This window comes from Sarcophilus harrisii, chromosome 1 (genome assembly GCF_902635505.1).
Source record: "Sarcophilus harrisii chromosome 1, mSarHar1.11, whole genome shotgun sequence".
Classification (NCBI taxonomy): Eukaryota; Metazoa; Chordata; class Mammalia; order Dasyuromorphia; family Dasyuridae; genus Sarcophilus; species Sarcophilus harrisii.
In genome coordinates, this window is record NC_045426.1 from 622,940,721 (window position 1) to 622,962,628 (window position 21,908).

The 21,908-nt window shown below is 34.8% G+C and overlaps 1 protein-coding gene across 1 annotated transcript in view; it reads left to right on the forward strand.

Annotated features, from left to right (window-relative positions):
* Positions 1–21,908, forward strand: part of TG (thyroglobulin) — a 352,924-nt gene that overhangs the window by 93,494 nt on the left and 237,522 nt on the right. Inside the window, exons 23-26 of the mRNA XM_031947228.1 lie at positions 5,349–5,465; positions 7,882–7,997; positions 10,782–10,890; positions 19,764–19,961. Of these exons, the coding sequence (XP_031803088.1) occupies positions 5,349–5,465; positions 7,882–7,997; positions 10,782–10,890; positions 19,764–19,961 (540 nt within the window). The remainder of the gene's footprint in view (positions 1–5,348; positions 5,466–7,881; positions 7,998–10,781; positions 10,891–19,763; positions 19,962–21,908) is intronic.

Below are 21,908 nucleotides of genomic sequence, written 5' to 3' on the forward strand. Positions count from 1 at the left end.
AATTAGTTTCCTCATTTGTGAAATGAGGCTATTGAATTAGATGGCTTCTAATCTCTCTTCCAGCTTTAAATCTATGATCCTAGGATTCATAAAATTTAGAATTCCAAGGGTCTTTACAGATCATATAACCCAAATGTTCTTAGCTGGATTCATGGATGGATCCATGAACTTGGATGGGGAAAAAATACATTAATCTCTAATTAAAAATAAGCTTTGATTCCCAATTACTTACCCTATTTCTAGGAAGGATTCTATAGACTTTATACTGACTGCCAAAGGAGGGTCCATGACACAAAAAAGCTTAATTATCCCTGATCTTAGTCAATCCCTTTAGTTTATAACTAAGGAAGTTGAGGCCCACAGAGAAGTATTCAAGATCACATTGCTGTTAGTGGAATAACTACAATTAGAATCTATGTCTCCTGACTTTTAGTCTGATGCTCTGTCCACTGCATACATTGCCTTTTGCCTACTTTTTTGTCCTTAGGAACTAACAAAATATCCCGGGGAAAAGAAAGCATAATTTTTATCTCTTTAAATAAAATTAAAGTATTTTTGTTTATGCCTAGACCATGATCTAAACCTGGTTGTGGAGATATTGAAATACCTTGAGACCAAGCTTACATTAGTAGTAAAAGTAGAGAAGAAAAGGCCCATATTTATGAAATTAAATTAAATCAAAGTTGGGCATGAAATGTTTTAAAGAAACACATTGGGTGGTCTGGGATATAGATGCAAATGTTGCTCCTTTCCAGCCTGCAGCATTTCTTTATAATTCCATTCATTTCTCCTTATCTCTCTTATCTCCCTCCAAGCTCTATTTGGAGATTCCCAGGGGGAAAAAAATGAGTTCTCTAGAAAGAGAAGGTCCAGGGGAAGGTATCTTCTCTGGCAGTCAATAAAGAGACCATCTCTGGTCACAGGACTGCCACACATCCAATACTTTTGGAAAGTTACCCTCCCAAATTCCACATAGATGATAGGAAGTATGTATGATGTATGGATAATGCTGAAAAAGTGAACTGTGCTCTTACTCAGAATCTTTGATTTAAGATTTCTTTCTTTCTAGGATTCAGGATGTCTTAAGTGACCCCTTTTTATTCAAGAAATTTTTACATGTCCTCGGATATATACATATATAAATGTAACATTTACTGATAATAAATCATAATTTTGCAACTTCAGTTACAAGTTCCCATATGGGGTCGTGATGCACAGTTTAAGAAACTGGGATTTTAATTAATCCTTGATCTAGTTTATTATCATCAAAAGCATGGTTTGACTTATCAGTGGAGTCATATAAGTCTTTGACACTAATAAGTAGTAGATGAAGAAAGGACTAAAACAGATCACAGGAAAAGAGCTAGCTCTAGAAGGGATCTCATGTCTTTATTTTAAAAGTGAGGATCTGATATCCACATACAGTTTTCCCTTCCACATCATGACTTTTCCCATCATGATTTTATCACCATGCTGATTGGTATAAGAAATCAAATGGTAACTTGGGGAGAATTTTGCAGAAGTTGCCGACAACATAAAGCCTATGAGCCACATTTTCCTTTATGACATTGTAAATATCCCATAAGGAAAAAGAAAAAAAAATTCAGACTCTTTTTCTTCTAGTATAAAGGCAGGGTCAATCATTTTTATGTGGATTTTCCAGATTGTGGGAGTGCTGTGCCTCTGAACCCAGGTATGTAGAAGGGATAAGGGTCATTTCCAGATTACTAGGTAGTAATTAATTATCATAGATAGAATTTGAATTTATCCCCTCTGCCTCCAGGGCCAGCTCTCTTTCTAGATCTCTACTATTAGATGTGTTCTCTCTATTATGCCCCATAGCCTGAAGGATAAAGTTTTGCGTTTTAGCTGTTTTTATAAGTAGGCTGCTTGGCTTGCTTCAGTGTTCTTTCCAAGTAAAAAAAATGACAGTTTTATCTAAAACACCTGCTGCCTCCAGGCATTGACAACCAGAAACCCATTTCCCATTACTGCCTGTTGTTTTGTTTTGAAAAGGCAAATGATCATGTTAAAGATTGATGCAACTTCTATCCTGTGGCTTCTTATGCAAATTTCCTGGGCTAAATTCTGTTCTCAGTTCTGTATGGTAGACTTCCAGTTTCATAGACCTAGTCTTATGAAATTATTTGTCAACCTTTTTGTTTCTATTACAAACAAAATTCATGAAATCAAAAATATTAAAGGATAATAGATTGAGAATAGGAATAGAACTTTAAAATCAGTTAGTCCAGAGATCAGCAAACTATTTTTCAGCGACTAAATCTAGCTACTGCCTGTTTTTGAACAGCCTACTAAGCTAATAAAAATAGTTTTTACATTTTAAAATAAAGTTTTGTTATATTTTAAAAATAAAAGTTTTTAAATATCTTCGTTTATAAACCATACAAAAACAGGTCCTTGGCTTTTGAGTTGCAGTTTGACTATCCCTAAATTCTACTTCAACCCAGGAACTTCTAGACTATTAGAGTTAAAAAGGCTCTTAGAACATGGAATTCTCAAGCTATAACAGATAAGGGCACCTAGAAAGTTGCAATACAAAAATGTTAGAAAACTAAAAAGGGCTAGAATATTGGAACATAAAATATAACACACACACACACACACACACACACACACACACATATATATATATATATATATATATATATATATATATACACATGTATACTTAGGGACGGAAAGGGACTTTAGCAGTCAAGTCCAACCCCCTTCATTTGCATGTTGCCTTTTGGAGTATCTTTCCCAATGTGCATGGTGTTATAGTCATGTGTCATCTCTAATAAAAGAAACAAATTTTTAAAATGATCACTATGTAGTGCATCCCTCTAGGCACCATATGGAGCAGGAAGAAGACTAGAGTGGGAATGAGAAGAACTTTCTCTACTATTTGCTATCATTGTGACTATGGGCATCTACTTCTTTGAATCTCAATTTCTCCATCAGAATAATGGAGAGTAATAATTCTTGTTTAGATTACCCAGCTGCAAGGGTCAAAAAAAAAATGTATGTTGAAAATGCTTTATAAACTTTAAGTTGCTGTTGAGTCATTTTTTTTCAGTCATGTCTGACTCATTGTGACCCTATTTGGTATTTTCTTGGCAAAGATACAGGATGGGTTTGCCACTTCCCCCTCCAACTTATTTTACAAATGAGGAAAATGGGCAAACTGGGTTAAGTAAATAGCCTTGTCCAAAGTCACACAGATAGTAAATGAGGTTGGATTTGAATTTAGGAAGATGAGTCTTTCTGGTGATCTAGCCATTGTATCATCAAGCTGTCCCTTATAAATTATAAAATGGTATACAAATGTGAGCTAGTTGACACATTACAACTACTACTTATACCTCTTCATTTCTATACTTTTTAAAGTATGTAGAACATTGTTGTCACAACAATCCTTGGAAGCTTGCAGAAAAAAGCCTCATTTTCTTCATCCTATAGATCAAGAAATTGAAATTCAGGGAGTTAAAATAACTTGCCCAATCAATGGATCAATATTTATTATGACTACTACTTGCCAGATACCGTGCTAAGTTCTGAATCATCTACCTCTGGAGAGAGGGTATTTTATACTTTGTTTTTGATGCTTTCCAATAAAAGAGATTTAACTACACCCTAGCTAGTCTAGTGTTTAAGAAACTTTTCTTATGGAAAATTTTCTGCTGTTATTTATTTAAATCTCCCCTGAAACACTTATAGACTGATCTTATATTTCTTATCATTAGTATTTATTTATTCATTCAAAAAGCATTTTAAGTACTTATTAAGCACTATACTAGGTGTTAGAGACACAAAGACAAAAATGAAATAGTTATTGTCCACAAGCCACTTATATTCCTTTTTTGGAAGAGGAAGTGCATGAAAAAATAAGTAAATGTAGACTAAGTAAATATAAGGTAATTTCTGGGGTAGGATGGGAAAGGACAGTAGCATTTGATGGATATCAAGATAAATCTCATATAGGAGGTGATATTTTGCTGCAGTCAGGGAGTCCCCTTTCATTCTCCTCTTTGAAGACCCTGTTTTGTACTTCATTTGGACTTCATTTGGTGCTTCCCTCCTATCCATTCTAAAAATCTTTTTGTCCCCCTTAAATCAAAGAATTCCTAGACACATATTTACATGTGCCTCAGGATGTTCTCTAGTGCTAACATAATGAGAGTCGACACAGAAGAACCTTCTGGTTCTCTCCTAAGATACACATAAGTACAATTAAAGCTACAGAAATTCAGCAGATGGGAGATTTAGCTGACAGAATTTTCATGCCAGAAGACTAATTTGACATACTGTAGTGTACCTGATGATTTTGTTTATAATTTTTTAGGATCTTTTGTCTATAGAATTATTAGCTTATGTTCTTTTAGAGTTAAAGATACTCTTTCAAGGCCTCATTGTGGTGTGGAGGTAGCCCTAGGTTCTCAAAGGCTAAGGTAGTAGATCCCAAGGTAGTTCCAACCAAGCTGATGAAACCTTCAAGTGCAGGCTCAGGGAGAATCTGTAGGATTGTCTAAGGAAGTTTTGCCAAATTCAATGAGTTTCATAATCGGGATAGGTACATGATGATAATTTTTTTTTGGTAAAGGCAGTCCTCAAAAGATGATCTACTAAGATGATCAACATCAGTGAATAATCACAGAACCTTGAAATATGAAATAGTATAAAGGGAGTATTTGTGTGTTTTTGTCTGTGTATGCTTTGTACACTTGCATGTTCTCCCAGGGCTGTTGTGAGGGAAAGGCTTAGTAAACTTACAACAACTCCATAATTGGCAGGTATCATTTATATTCTTTTTTGGTCATAATAATACCCCTGTGAAGCATCCAGGACCAGGGTTATTATTCTTATTTTTGAATTAAGAAAATTGCAGCCAGGAAATGCCAGTCATAGAGCTTCAGATAGATTCGAGTCCATCTGACCCCTAATTCTATCCACAACTTCCCTAGCAAATGTCTTCCAGTCTTTAAAAAAACACCTCTAATGATGATAACTGCTCCCAGAGGAAACCTAGTCCTCTTTTGGACAACTCTGACAAATTAAACAGTTTCTCCAAGGTCTTAACTCTGATATATCATAGAATCAGGATACAAGACCAAGCTCTTTCCATCATCACCTCCTTGCCTCTCCCTTTGATACTAGTCTATTAGATGCCTAGAAACACACAAAATTAGAAATACTTGCATAAAATTAGCCAAACCCTGATACAGGGGTCTGAGGTGAAAGGATGATTGGGTAGATTAGCTCCTTCCTGATCTAATGCCCAAATTAACCCTTTTATAGAACATTTACCTCCTTTACAGGAAAATTTCAATAGTCTCTTTTACTTTTAGTGCTCCGAAAATTTGAGCGAGCCCTAGAATCTAAGATTATCTTCAATGCCAATGATGCCATGGTAGTTCAATCTAAAACCATGAAAGGAGAATTTCCACTGATTCAGTGCCTCTCAGGTAAGACAAATGTTGTTCCTAATAGGAGATGTTTGGGGAGGGGTACAGTATGGGAATTGTCTTATACTTCCTACATCAAAAAATCAATGACCTAGCTGCTATTTTTGAAAAATGTATATGTCATCAGGCATCAATATCTGCTATTATAGAATCCTCTGGTTCTCCCAATGCTGCTTCCAATGTGTGGTTGCAGAAACCAAAAAATATAACTCTAGAGCAGGAATTTTTAGTCTGGGGCTCAGACTCTGAGAGGTCCTTTGTTAATTTCAATTATTTAAAACACTTTTGTTGTTGTTGTTGAAGAGGTCCAAATCAGATTGCCAAAAAAAGTTGACATCAACAAAAAATACAGACTAAGTACCCCTGCTTTATAGAATTTATTAGAAAATTATTTAGTTGTTAGAGGGTGATATATTCGGGAAAGACCTAGATTGTGCTCAGAGAAAATGTGGTTTTGCTACTCAGCACCTCTAAAATACTCCAATCTTTAGACTAGAAATGATGGCACAAAAATGCCTAATTGTGATGTGTTACTTACATAAATATGGAGATAATAAATGAATAACGACTATCATACAGATGAATGGACTGAAAGAATGGGCAGATGTGATTGCTAAACCACTTCTGGTAATCTTTGAAAGACTGAAAATAGAGAGAGATACTTCAGCCTTAGAGAAGGTGTCACCATTTTCAAAAAAAAAAAAAAAAAAAAAAAAAAAGGAAAGAGAACAGAATCTGCAAATAATAATTTCATCAGGTCAATATAGATTCATGGGAAATTTTTAGGTTGTATTATGAAGAGGGTAGTTATTAAACATATAGAAAAGAGAGTGGTAATCACAAAGAACCAACATGACTTCATTAAAAACACATCAATTTTAGACTAATCTCAGTTCCTTTTTGATAAAATTACTAAATGGATGGATCAGCAGAATGTTGTAGACATCATTTATCTAGAATTTAGAAAGTAATTTGACAATTTTCCAGGCCATATATGGAAACAAGGAAGAGAGAGGTGAACCTGACAGTAATATACAATGAAGTTGATTAAGAATTGTTTGAAAGGCTGGGTTCAAAGAAGAGTCATTAATGCTTTGAGTTCCACTAGGAATGATGCTCCCTTGTTGACTTTCCAAGACAATTTATACTTTGCCCCATGTTATTCAACATTGTTACAAGTTACTTAAATAAAGGTAAAATGGAATCTTAATTCTATAGATGACATAGAGACTATGAGATCTAGCCCAACATTTTGGTCTAGTCTGGTGTAATCAAGTCCAAAATCTTGTTGAATTCTGTCATTTAATTCACTGTTCTTTTTCACTATCTTATGTTGTAGTTTACTGCTAATATTGCTACTTCTTACTTAATATTGCTAGTAAACTTCCCAAATGATGACAAGACAGGTAAAGTACCTTAAGAATCCAACCTAAGAAAGAAGAAACTGTCTGAGTCAGCAAAGTACAAGGGTAAATAGGATAGGGTATAACTCTGGGCAAGTACCTTAAATTTCTCTGGACTTAAGTTTTCTTGTGTATAAAAAGAGGGACTTAGCTTTCCAATCTTCTAAAATTCCTTCTAGTTCTAAATGTAGATTCCTGTGATTTTATGATCACATCTTATGAAGATCAATTAAAGAAATGGGATTTTTAGCTTAGAAAAGAGAAGACAAAACAAGATATAATAGCTCCCTTTAAGTATTTGAAGGGCTACTACTATTACTACTGCTATTACTAGTATTACTACTGCTGCTACTACTACTACTATTCATGCCAGTGTTATTATTACTATTAGTATTACTCCTCCTCCTCTTATTACTAATAGTGCTAATATTATTATTCATAGTCTTGCTACTAATTATTGTTGCTGCTACTATTATTACTACTAATATTGCTATTATGACTAATATTACTACTACTATTGCTATTAATACCTACTACTTCTGATGCTACTACTACTAGTATTACTACCATCACTATTACTACTACTAGTTTACTGCTAATATTGCTACTTCTGCTGCTGCTATTAGTACCACTTTTACTGTCTCACAACAATATCCAGAAAGAATTCACCCTCCATCAAGTCCTACATTTTAGAGCTGGTATGAAGGTCTTTGTGAAGACTCTGACAAACAAGACAGCTACCCAAGGGGTAGAGCCTAGTGACACTATTGAGAACACAAAGGCCAAAATGTAAGACAAAAGGCATCTCTCCTGGCCAGCAGGGGTTCTTCTCGGTGAGACTGTGGGCAAATCAGTTATTTGGCTTCCATTTCTTCAACTGTAAAATGGAGAAAAGAATACTTGAAGCCCCACCTACCTCCTAGGGCGTCAGTGAGATCAAATAAAAACCAATGTGTTTTGTGACCACAAATCAGAATTATAGGTTTCTTCTTTTTTTCCCTTGGCATTTCTAGACTGTTCTGTTGATGAGGACTGCACCTTCCTCACAGTGGGCGGGACTGGATCCGATGCTGTATGTGATTTCTATGCTGGCACAGATATCAACATTGATTGTGTAGCTTCTGGTCAGGTCAGTGGAGTCTGTTACTTTCCAGTCCCACACTGATTCTTGCTGGTTTCTTTGTCTATAACTCAAGACACTTTATGAATTTGGAGAGGTTGGCAAAGAAATCAGGCTGCCAGACCTAACCCTAAAACAGAAATTGCCATGTGAACTGAGACTGCTTATATGAACCCAATCATTGACTGAATCTCTTGGGAGCACCACAAACAATGTTACTTCACAATATATGTCCAGAACCTATAGCATGTGGTATCCTTGTTTTCTATTATTTGGTAGATGGTAGAGATCAGGATTAGCCCCTAACAGAAACCAAGAAGGGAGCTCAGATAGATAGATATAGCTCTATCTTTATATATAGAGAAATAAAACATAACATAATATAATTATCACATAATTAGTTAATATAAAATGCTTTTATTAAATATTTTATAATTATTATGTTAATCATATGTTGATATAATATGAAGTTATTATGTAATCAACATTATCAACAGGAACAATTTATGCAATATATTAATATAATATAAAGTTATGTGATCATATGTATGATTATTTTTACCATAGAATATATACCATATAATAGTATGTGACTGTATATTGCTAGATTTACACAAATGTATATGCATATGTAAATGTATTGCATGTATTACGCACACATGTAAAACCAACTAGAACAATTATACTCAAAAGCTTCATTGAGACTTTTTTGGTGGGGAAGGAATTAAATATATCTTATTGTGACAAAGGATCATAGATTTAGAACAATGTGTGACTTCAAGGAAACAAAAGCTCCCATATTTCTCCCTAACCAATGTGTATAATGTCAAAAGTTCTCATTACTAGAGATTTAACTCTTTTGCATTTATGTGGATGTTCCTAAGAAGCCCCTGATAAAACAGCACTAATATTTAAAGTTCTAGTATTCATCAATAAAAACAATAACTACTATTTTAAAGTTTTTATATTTAATTTAATAATTTATAATAATTTAAAATTAAAAATAATTAAATATTTAAAAACAATATTTGCAATTCCATATAATCCATACCTTGAAGATACTCTTTCCTAGTTTCTTTCAAGGCTCAGTTCAAATTCCATTTCCTATAGGAAGCTTTCTCCCATATCCTCTCTTCACCAAAGTTGCCTTGCATATATTTTGTCTATACTTATACACATAGAAATATACACACATATACATATGCACACTTACATACAACAATGTATAAATAGGTAGGCTGTTGAATTTGTAGTCAGGAAGCTAGAGTTCAAATCTTAACCTTCAAGCACTTATTTTCTATGTGACCCTGGGCAAGTTGGTTAATTTCTTTCTAAATTTCTTTTCTGTAAAATCCATCTACCACTGTGTTGTTGTGAAAAGAGATTAAAGCTTGAAACATTATTAGCTACTCAGGTCCCTTTAAACTTTAAAGGTCTGTGATATTATTGGGTTAATTTTTCAGATGAAGAAAACTGAGACTCAGAGATTATATAACTTGTCCAGGGTTTACTCAATTAGTAAATATCTGTGGCAAGATTCAAACTCAAGACTTCCTGATTTAAAATTTAGTTCTCTCAGGGGATCACCTTGCTGCCACTTAGGATGTCTATCCTCAAGGATGCATCTATATAGCCAGGGATAGACTGTAGCCAACTAGTATTGTCTTAGCCAATTATTAAAATTTAATGTGAGTACATCAGAAATTGGCAAATGCTACAATTCAGGCTTAATTTATTGTTTTTTTAATTCTAGACTTAAGAAATTAATGGAAAAATGTTAATAATGTAAGATTAAAATTAATTAAAATAAAAATGTCATGTAGACATTTTTTTGATAACTGATTGTTAAATATTTCCCAGCATACCCCTATATGTATATTTTATATGTATATTGTATATATTTATAGCTAAAATCTGTATCTGAAGTTATATCTGTATCTATATCATATCTATATGCATATACATAAGTTTATATATACACATAACAATTTTAGAAGGGAGCCACAATTTTGGAAGTGAACTCTGTGTTATGTGTATATACCCATACCTACACATATATTTGAAATAACACATTTGCATATGTACTTTTTTAGCTATCATTAGCTCTATATATCTTTATCTATATAGATATATTGTCTAATTAGATAGTGTAGCTAAGTGGGACAGTGAATAGAACTCTTGGCCAGGAATTAGGTAGTCCCATCTTTCTGACTTCAGCCTCACACACTTACAACTGTGAAACCCTGTGGAAGGGAATCCTGTTTGCCTCAATTTCCCATCTGTAAAATGAGCTGGAGAAGGAAATGGCAAACCACTCTAGTATCTTTACTAAGAAAATCCCAATAATCCCAATTTCTTTCAAATTAAAAAAAAAAAAGAAAGCTTCAAATGGAGTCACAAAGAGTTGGACAGGACTGAAATTGGCTGAACATCTTATCTATAGTAATTAGATATGCACTAGTGTGTAATATAGATCCTCAAATACCTGAAGAACTGATGTCTTCCCAACTTTTTTGTTTTATTTGTTAAATATCCTTTAGCCAATCATTTTATGAGAACTTACACCTATGAAATGATTAAATGACACTTACTAGGTGTCCTTTATGACACTTACCATTTCTCCTTCAACATTTCCTGTGATGGGAGCTTACTATTTCACACAATTGCATTGTTTTCTTCACTTAAGAGGATATGTAGTCTAGACTCCCCATCCCATGAAGAAAGGAAATGGGTGGTGAATCAAACTTTGTCCAAAGACTAGAGACCAATCACTGACGTTATTTCTTTCCCCAGGAACAAGATGCCCTGGGAAACACTGCTGCCACCAGCTTTGAACGTCTTAACTGTCTTCTTAAAGTGAAGAATGATGATAAAGCATCTGTGACAGTCTATTTGAAAAAAGGTATGTTTTCACAGGGATACCTTAGTGCTTTAGTAGGTAATTCACCTTCCTGGCATGGGAATAACTGAATTCAGTTAAGCTGCATTTCTGAAGATAGTGGTTTTATATCCAAAGTCAAAAGAGATGGGCAACAGGGGAGAGATACAAAGTGATAAGATCCATGATCCCTGAATTTGAGTTGGTTGGTCTAGTGATTAAGCCTCTTGTCTTGGAGTCAGGAAGACCTTAGTTCAAATCTTATTTTCAAGACACTAACTGTGTGACACTAGGCAAAACAACTTAGCCTCAGTTTCCTTATCTGCTGAATTGTACTCAGTGCCTTTTAAGATGCCTTTCATCTCCTAGATCAAGGATCCTATCCACTGGGTTTGTGGTGATTGAAATTTAAAGAAAAGTAAGCTGTGACAAGTTTCTCTGAGCAAGATATTATTTATTAACAGAGGCATGCTACCTGATAATAAAGGGTGAATGGCTTGCTTCCATTTATGCCAGTGATGCTAAGCAAAAGGACAGTTCCTCTTTTATAACAATGAACAGAAGTGGGTAGATAACCCCATGGGATTGGAGACAACATGATTAGTTACATAGCTAAAGCAAAAGGAATAATGTGATTGGTGAAGCTAAATAATGAGCATCTAGCAATAACCCTTCCTTTCCCTTTCTCATGTAGAAGTATTCTATTTGAGTGCAGCTGCAGTTTAGAGACGAGAGACCAGACTTTTAGGGCAGCAAATTAAACATCCTTGAAGGATAGGTTGGTGGTGTAAAGATACAAGACCCGAGATTGTGTTCTGACATATACCCCCAAAATTTAAGTTAAATGGATTTTTAATTTTAACCTATTATAGACAAGCTGAATCTCTAATCTAAGTTCAGAGACAAAGAACAATAACTTAATCAGTTAAGAGACAGATCAATTAATTGTAAATAGAATCAATAAAGAAATGATTCAGAATCCATTCAACATTATTAAGTTGAATGATCCTATCTTAGGGAATTTGTAGGGTAATCTTTTAAGCACTGAGATTCCTTTCAACTCTAAAATTGTGGGATTCTAAAAAGAATGGTATTAGTACCTATTAATATCTGAACCCATTTTGGAGGAACTTCATAGGTCATAATGTCAAGAAAACATCAAATTAGTTCATGAAGAGTTGGACATGATTAAAATGATTGAACAACAACAAAAAATTATTCTATCATTTGATGTAAGAATATAAAGTTTCTTGAAAGGTATCTTTTTGTATCTCCAGTGCTTGGCCCACTATCTGGCAAATAGTAAGCACTTAATAAATGTATGCTGGCTGAATGAATAGCCCAAGCAGTGGATTTGAGCACAGCACAGATGTGGGTTTGACTTCTAGTTTTAATATTTATTAGCTCAGTATCCCTGAATAAGTGATTCTGACTCTCACTTTTCTGATCTAGGTGGGAGAAGTGAATATAGTATTCAAATATGACCTCAGACATTGACCCGTGACTCCTGTCAAGTCATTTTATAGATGTCTGCTTTAGTTCCCCCAATTGTGCAATGGAAATAATAATAGCATCTATCTCCCAAGGATGTTGGGAGGATCAAATAAGATAATATTTATAAAACTTATCATAGCTCTTGCCATTTAGTAGGTGCTTAATAGATGTTTGATCCCTCCCTCTCTTGATTGCACTATCTATTTTACAAGACTGTAACAAATATTTTGCTGATCTCAAGTCCTATAAAAATGTGAGTTATTATTTTGAGGAGGATATAAAAGTCCTCTTCCATTGAGGTATGGAAGTGACTTTTGGCTCAAAAAGATTATGATAACATGGGGAAAAGAAAGGAATTAATATTTATCAAGTACCTACTATGTGCCAGGCATTGTACTAAGGACTTTACAGATATGTTCCTGGAATATAGACACTATTTTATCCCAATTGTTATTTTACATCTAAGAAAACTGAGGCAGACAGAAATTAAGTGAGAAAATGTCAAGCAGTTATTTAGTGTCTGAGGCTGGAGTTAACTCAGATCTAATTCCAGACCCAGTGGTCTGTCCACTGTACCACTAATCATTTCTCAGAACTAGATCTCTGAAGATTGTGGAAACTGAATGTAGATCACAACTAGTATTTTCACCTTTTTTGTTGTTGGTTTGCTTTTTGTTTTCTTTCTCATTTTTTTCCCTTTGTGATCTGATTTTTCTTGTACAGCATGATAATTGAAGAAATATGTATAGAAGAATTGCACATGTTTAACATATATTGGCTTATTTGCTATCTAGGAGAGAGGATTGGAGGAAGGGAGGGAGAAAAATTTTGGAACATAAAATTTTGCAAGGGTGAATGTTGAAAACTACCTTTGCTTATATTTTGAAAATAAAAACCTATTAATTAAAAAAAAAAGAAAGTGAAGGAACAAAATTGAAAAAAAAAAAAAAAAAAAGGTACTAGATCTCTGGCTGATCTCACCATAAGTCCTACTAAGGTATCCACTGTGGGGCCACAGTAGACTGCATATTCATGATCCTAGGGCCACTGTACCCCTATTTGATACTCTTATTTCTGGTTCCAAATCAGTGTCTGAATGATGAGTTTCTTTTTTTTGCCCATGGAGACTACAAAAGTCAAAAAGGGGTTTTTCATCAATATAAGGATGAAAACACAAAACCTTGCTGTATTAAGGTATCACTGTGTATAAGGTAAAACCAGGGCAAGTGCTCCAAACAACAGGAAAAGGCTATCAGTGCTAGTGGACTTCATATGAGAGATGCTCACCATCCCTAAGACTATGATACCAGTATCCTATTTTTTGTCCAGTGTCTTATTGGTTCACAGAATCATGAAGCTAAGAGATGGCAGCTCCTATGTGTCAACTCATCATAGTCCCTATCTCTAGGCAGGGCCCTTCATGATCCTAAAAATAGGCCTTATCTTTCAATTCAACTTCTACTAGGAATACAAAAAAATGTGGATTTGCTGTTTACCATCTATGTTAGTCATCTTTCTGGGCCTCTATTTCTTTATAAAATAATATTAGACAATCTCATTTAAACTGGCTTCAAAACTTTTTTCTTTTTCTTTTTCTAAAATTTATTTTATTAAAATTTTTGATTTACAAAACATATGCATAGGTAATTTTTCAACATTGACCCTTGCAAACATTCTGTTGCAGATATTCCCCTTCTTCCCCCTACTCCCTCCCCTAGATGGCAGGTAATCTAATACATGTTAAATATGTTGAAATATATGTTAAGTCTAATACATGTATACATATTTATACAGTTATCTTGCTGCACAAGAAAAATCGGATCAAGAAGGAAAAAAAACCTGAGAAAAAACACAAAAATGCAAGCAAACAACAACAGAAAGAGTGAAAATGCTATGTTATGATCCACACTCAGTTCCCACAGGCCTCTCTCTGGGGGTAGATGGCTTTCTTCATCATTGAACAAATGGAACTGATTTGGTTCATCTCATTGTTGAAGAGGGCCATGTCCATCAGAATTGATCATCATGTAGTGTTGTTGTTGAAGTGTATAATGATCTCCTGGTTCTGCTCATTTCACTCAGCATCAGTTCATATAAGTTTCTCCAGGTGTCTCTGAAATCATCCTGTTGGTCAAAACTGTTTTTTTCCAATAGTAACATAGGGCTGTTAGTGTTCATCTATACAGTCAATACTTTAAAAAATAATTCAAATTTTTTACTGGAAAGTCAGATACTAAAGCTGAAGCTTAAATATTTTGGCCACATAATGAAAAGACAGGATTCATTGGAAAAGACTCCAATGTTGGGAAAGACTGAAGCAAATGAAAAAGGGGATATCAGAGGATGATATGGATAGATGATGTCATGAAAACAATAAACATGAACCTGGACAAACTTTGAGGGATAGTAGAAGATGGTAGGACCTGGTGTGCTATGGTTAGAGTTGGACACAACTGAATGACTGAACACAAGAAAAAAGTTCTAAATTCTGAGTCTTTTTTAAATTTCCCACATGAGACTAAGTTCTTCTAGGAGCTGGTAACAGCTGCCAACAAAGTAACTAACGAGTTTAGTGTGTCCCAGGTTTGTGCCCTCACTTGACCAGTGCTACCATTTTTGGCTAATATCAAAAGTCATATTTTATCAAATTTCTATTTTTATTTTCATTTTTGGAATCCTTCAGTGAGGGGTCAGGTGAGATGACCTTGAGGTCCTTTCCAATTCTGATATTTGCTCTTTTATATCAGGACCATCTGCTTCTTCATTACTCAATTCTATCTTGGAAGAGGGTATGCAAGGGAGTGGGCATCATGTAATTGCATTTTTAAAGTCTCTCATTTCCATGACTGAATGCCATGGTAACAAGAAACCTGGGTTTGTTGCTTTAGTATTTTTTATGAAGATTATTTTTGCTGATAGGTTTTTTTATGTAAAGCATTTATAAGCAAAAGAGTGCAAATTTTGCTTTCTTTGGAGAAAAAAAAAGTTCTTTAAAAATATCACCTGGCCTTTACTCTTGATTTCAGAAATGCAGTTTATTAAGATCTTTTTTTGTTGTTACTGTTAGTTAGAGAAACAGAGCTTAACGGGATCTGAGAGATAATGGCATGTAACCCCAGTTTACAGGATGAGGAAACTAAGGTCCAGAAAGATTGTGGCTCTAAGGTCATAGAAGGAGTAAGTATATATGGTGAATGTGTAACATTTTAGTAACGATGACAAGATCATTTTACTTTCCTTTTTCAAAATTAAATAAAGAAGCTAATCTCTTTGGAGCAAAATATGTAACATTTGTTGCTATAAATGACTCTTCTTGAGGCAAGTGCTCATTGAAGGTATTGGAATGGAGTCTGGGAAAGGAAGGTATACCAAGGAACAGCTTTTGTTAGTGGCCCTTCTCTTTCTGCCACTGTTTATTACAAATATGGTATGAGCTAAAATGAAAAACTATAAGATCAGATTCTATATGGGGAAGCATGTCAGAATCATCAGCTGATGTTGTTTCCTGGATTCTGTTTCTGATGGCCATTGTGGTGAGCGTGGGAGAACAAGGTGTTTAGGACATGGGCAATGTGATATTCTAGCAGTAAATTCTAGGATGTTAGCCAACTCTGTGGTAGGTGGCAAGGCTGACCTCATGTTTATATGGAATGATAGAATTTGTGTGATTTTAAAACGCTTTTCCCCCAAAAACCTTAAGTTCCACCAATAAGGCTAGGTGTCATAATGAATAACATGCTGGAACTGGATTTGAGAAGATCTGAGTCTAAAATCTGTCTTAGACACTTATCATCTTTGTGACTCTTAAGCTTAAATACCCTTTGAATTCTCTGAGCTATAGATTCCACAAGTGTAAAATGGGGATAAGAAGAGCATCTGCTTTCCAGAGTTGTTCTGAGGTTCACCTAAAATTATATTTGAAAACTGTTTTAAAAATCTTAAAGCACCATATAAATAATAGCAATGAGCTGTAAGGAAATTCTTTTATTTCTCTCCTTTAAAAATCAGACTCAGAAGTTTTGAACAGAACTGTTATGGGCAGAGGAATCTTTTGAAGAAGTACCTCAGATTCATAGTTTGTAAAATGGGGAGGGAAAAAAAAGAATAGAGCAAGGGAAAAACCAGGGAGACTGAAAATAGAATCATAGAATTTCAGAGCTGGAAAGTCATCTGGTTTAAACTCTCACCCAAGGTGGAACAGATATGGTTTTTCCCCTCTAATTTTTAATAGGTTAAAAATATCTAGACTATATTCATTTTTTCAGTGCATTCATTAGGCACTTGCTTCATATAGAACACTGAGCACTACACTGCAGATATAAAGTTTAGATAGAACTGTTACTGTCTTCATGGAGCTTACATTCTAGTTAAGAATCACAGAATCATAAAATGTTAAAGTGGGAGGGGACTGCTTCAGTTTTTTAATTATTCTTGTCTGAACAAATGTCTCATAAAGCCTCCACTTGAAGACTTGATAGATTCATTAGACCTTAGATTTAAGGAAAGAAGATTACCTTAGAGATCCTGTCTTCCAATCCCTTCTTTTTACTATTAAGGAAACTGAGATCTAAAGAGGCCAAGGAACTTTGTCAAGAAAACATAGGTTACAAGTAATCTGACTACATTTAGACAAAATTATTCTGGTTCCAAAACCTGGATCTTTTTACTGTATTGTATTACCTCCCTAAGTAATTAAAACATTAATATTTTTCATTCTTACAGTGCTTAAATTTCCCGTGAGCCACTACCCCAAAAAAATTTGCTGTTGTTCAGTAGATTTTTAGGCATGTCCAGTGATCCATCCCCGTTGGCCTCCAACCCCCTGCAAAGTGGTTTCCTCATAGCTTTTCTCTATTTTTTATAATTTTTCAATACTCAGTTTTGATTGATTTGTGGTTATCGTTCCATCTATTCCAATTTTGTTGTTATTATTTATATTGTTTTCATGGCTCTGCTTGCTTCACTTTTCATCAATTTGTATAGACTCCTCTATACTTTTCTGTATTCCTTATCTAGATGACACCAAGAATAGTACACTAGATAAGGAATCAGGAAACCCTGTGTTCAAAATTGACCTCAGATAATGACTAGCCACTTGACTTTGGGCAAGTTACCTCTAGTCTCAGTTTCCTCATCTATAAAATGGGGATAATAATGACACCTGACTCTCGGGGTTTTTGTGAGGATCAAATGAACTAATATTTGTAAAATGCTTTACAAACTTTAAAATGCTATATAAATGTTAGATCTTAATGTTTTTATTTTTTTACTGAAGTAATTTAGGTTAAGTAACTTGCCCAGGGTCACACAGCTAGGAAGTATTAAGTGTCTGAGACCAGATTTTAACTCAAGTCCTTCTAACTTCAGGGCTGGTGCTCTATCCACTGTACTAATTAGTCCCCCTAGATCTTATAATTATTAATGACTGTCATTTCTTACAACACACAGTGATATTGTAATACATGCATATACCACAATTTGTTTAACCATTATCCAATCAACGGCATCCACATTGTTTACACTTCTTTCCTATCAAAAAAAGTACTGCTACAAATATTTTGAAGTATATGGTACTTCTTTAGCTTTTAGTAGGCAAGAACTCATGAGCTTCTGAAAAAAAAATTTATATATATATATATATATAAAATCAGTATAATTCCAAGAGACACATAAGGATTCGAGGAGAGTTGTATGCAATGTGAAATGTGGGGGAGGGAAGATTTTTCCTGACTGAAGCTGAGATCCTAGAAAAGGTAGCATTTAATTTGAGTTTAAAGTAGAAATTCAACTTGATAAAGTCCTTCTTTTTAAAAAATTTTAGCTTTGTGTATAAGTTCAGCTAGCTGTCACAGTGGATAGAGTACTGAGTCTAGAGCCAGAAAGACCCAAATTCAAATCTTGTTGCTTACTAGCTATGTGACTCCAGATGAGTCTCTTTACCCTGTTGATCTCAGTTTCCTCAACTGTAAAATGAGCAGGAAAAGGATATTGCAAACCATTCCTATATCTTTACCAAGAAAACCCCGGAGGGGATCACAAACAATTAGATACAACTGAAAAACAAGAAGTTTTATGTAATGATCTAATCGACCCTTACTATATCTCTAGGAAAGAGACTGTGTTCATTTTATAGATGGGAAAACTGAGTCATAGTTAATAGGAAAATGACACATTTAGCCTGTGGTTTATTGCTCTCAAGTGGGTTATATGTGAAAGAATAAAAGACCGTTTATTTTGGGAATCTAGAGCATCATGTGGTGTGGGGGAGAAGGGAGATGTTGATTTAGGGAAGTTCGAACTGGACAGTAGGGGGTGCTGACAGATTGACAGAATGAGAATAACTCCTATTTCTATAGCCCTCTAAGTCTTGCTAAGCACTTTCATAGGTACAACTGTGCAAGGTAGGTCATGAAAACATTAATGACAATAAACCTTCATTCAGAATAAGGATTATTTTACTTTTAATAGCTGTATTACCTGTACTTGAAACATAGTATTTTATAAATGTGTGTTGATTATATATATATATATATACACATATATATATATGTGTATATATATATATATATATATATATAAAGAGAGAGAGAGAGAGAGAGAGAGAGAGAGAGAGAGAGAGAGAGAGAGAAGAGAGAGAGAAACTTCCAGGTTTATAAAGTATTTTATATAGTTATCTAATTTGATTTTTAGTAGTATAAGAATTATTTCTCCATTTTATATATAAAGAAGTTGAGGCTTATATAAATTAGATAATTTCTTTATGGTAGTACCGCTAGTTATTGTGAGTGATATATTTTAGCCCCTGGGGTCATTGGATCTTAAGTCTCTGACTTTTTCCCATTACCATACCATAGGGCCTCTTTACACTGACATAAAGGATATTTATTGGATCCTTCAGAACAGGAAATTATAATTTACTTCTTATTCACAGGCCTTTCTCCAGCTTCTATTTCTACTATTGCATTCTGATGAAAAGGGACTTTTTGTGCACTAACACTAACATCCCTAACCATCCAGCCTTTTCCTTGGGGATCTCATAGTTCTTCAAATCATAAATGGATAGAAGTTTCAGAAAGGCAGATGGAGACTCATGCTAATCATTAAAACCATCCACATGTGAAAAAAGCTGCCTCAGAAAGTGGTGAACTCCCTGTCACTGGAGGTCTTCTAGAAGAACATGTATGACCATTTCCTGGAGTTACTAAGGTGTAACTGCAGGGGTATTCCTTGCCCAACATGAGTTGTACTAGAACTCGTGTTCTTGTGTTTTTTTTTTTTTTTTTTTTCATTTTGGATATTTCATGAACTTAAGATTCTGTGAATTCTCTGAACTATCACCATGCCACCATTTCTATGGGAAACTTTTTGAGATTTCTTCTTTTGTCCTCTTCCTAATATCCTAGGATATGAATTCACAACATCTGGTCGGAAAACATTTGAGAAATTGGATTTCCAAAATACTCTCTCAGGAGTCTACCAGTCCATCATGTTCTCAGCTGATGGGGCCAATCTAACGGATATTCACCTCTACTGCCGCCTAGCCTGTGACAGAGAAACCTGCTGTGACGGCTTCATCCTCACTCAGACTTTGCTAGGAGGAGGTAATGTTTGCAATAACAAACTAGGTTTAGTGTATGGAGAGGCTGCTGGCTCACCACCAGTAAAGGAGACAATTTGAATTGCTTCTGTGATTATGCTGATAGATTCATACTGATCCAAATAATGTCTTTTATCTGACTTCCAACCCTCATTGTGAACAGTGACCTGCATTTTGAAGCATTTAGAATCAAAGAATCTTAGAATGCAAGACCCAGAATGAACTTTAAATCATATAAAGCACTTAGAATGTCAGAGATAGAAAGCTAGGATAGAGAAGGGTAGAGGTAGAAGAGATTGTAGTACACAGTGTTAGAAAAGAAAATATAGTTAGATCTCAAGAAAGATCCTAGGGATTCTATTATCTGACCTTTTCATTTTACAGATGAGGAAACATATTTAGAGAAATTTGAAGAGATTGATTTCCTAAGGTCATGAATTAATGGCTAAACTGGGACTAAAACCTTAATTTATTAATTGCTAATCAAATATTCTTTCTACTAGGTCACGTTATTTTGACCTCAGTTTAGCCTATGTAACTAGGATCCAGAAAACAATACAAGCGTACAAGCAAATAGGAGAGTTTGCTTTCCCTTTACTCAAGAAGCTTTTCTTTGAATTGGGTAAGGTAACACATAAAGAGAACTGGAAAGTGAGGAGGGGAGAATATATGTATAATGGTATAATTTAGAACTGGTTTCCAGGAAATGAAGAGAATAACTGACTCTGGGCAAGATAGGCTTACTATTTAGAGATGAAGGTAGTTCCAGAGCCAGTAAATTTCCCTCTGGGGAAGAAACATAGTTGATGGTGACGATAATAGTGAATGTGATATAGCTTAGAGTTGACGACTGGCAAGTTCACATATTTATGTTTGTGTGTGTGTATGTATATATATACACACAAATGTACATATATACACACATACAATATGTGTGTCTCTCTGTGTTTAAAACTATAGTCTTTATGTACCTTAAACACATTGATCTACCTATCCATTCTTCTTCTCTATAGAAGTTTTAGTATTTCCAAGGTACTGTGCTTTAATCAACTGACTGAGCACACTAAAGCTCAGACCTCTAAAGGAAAAATCATTTCATACTCAATGGCTACAAGCTCACTAATTCCTAGAGCACGGACGAGAAATGTCCTGATAGTATAAAGCCCCCATCCCATCACCACAAAAGTATTTGCTGAGGCAACAGCAGATGATGATGAGTTGAAAGCTTGAGTTCTATTAGTTGATAATTTTGTATGGCCTGTGAATGATATAAGTATGCAAATGGCCTTTGGCAGAAAAAAGGTTCCCTACCCCTGCCCTAGAGTATCAATCTATTGCACCCTGAATTTCTCACTCTTGTCATCTTTATTTCGACTTTTACAATGTGCCAGACCTTGAGATAGGGATGGAGGACAAAAATGAATGTGAAATATGGTCATTGCATTGATTGAGTTTACAATCTAATTGGGAAACAAGGAAAGAATTAAGAGTAGTAGAAAATAGGATTGCTACTGCAGGTAATTAGTACAGAAAAAAAAAAAGCTAGCCTCTAGTCCTAGACCACCTGTGGGACACTGGGAAAAATAATCCGTTTTGAGGGTTTCAATTTACATCCTTGTACCTTGAACTTGTTGAAAATCTTTCAATTCTGTCATGTTGTATTACCCTGTTCTACCAAACTGTGTTCTAAGGTCCCTTCTTTCTCTGACAGTCTACATTCTATAAAACACTATAGCTTAGTCCTATGCAAGCAAACCAAAGGCTCTGCTTATGGCCCATTTCGCATGTCTCCATGTCTGCATGTGCATTGAGTGATCCTTTTGAGGCCTCTGTTCTCATGCAATTTGATTCAGCTCCTGGACTGCCCTGATATTTCAGTCATCTAGGTTTGTTTTCCTATTTCACCCTAAAATTGTGTGGTGTGTAATCAGACAGTTGTGGCTTTCTGCTC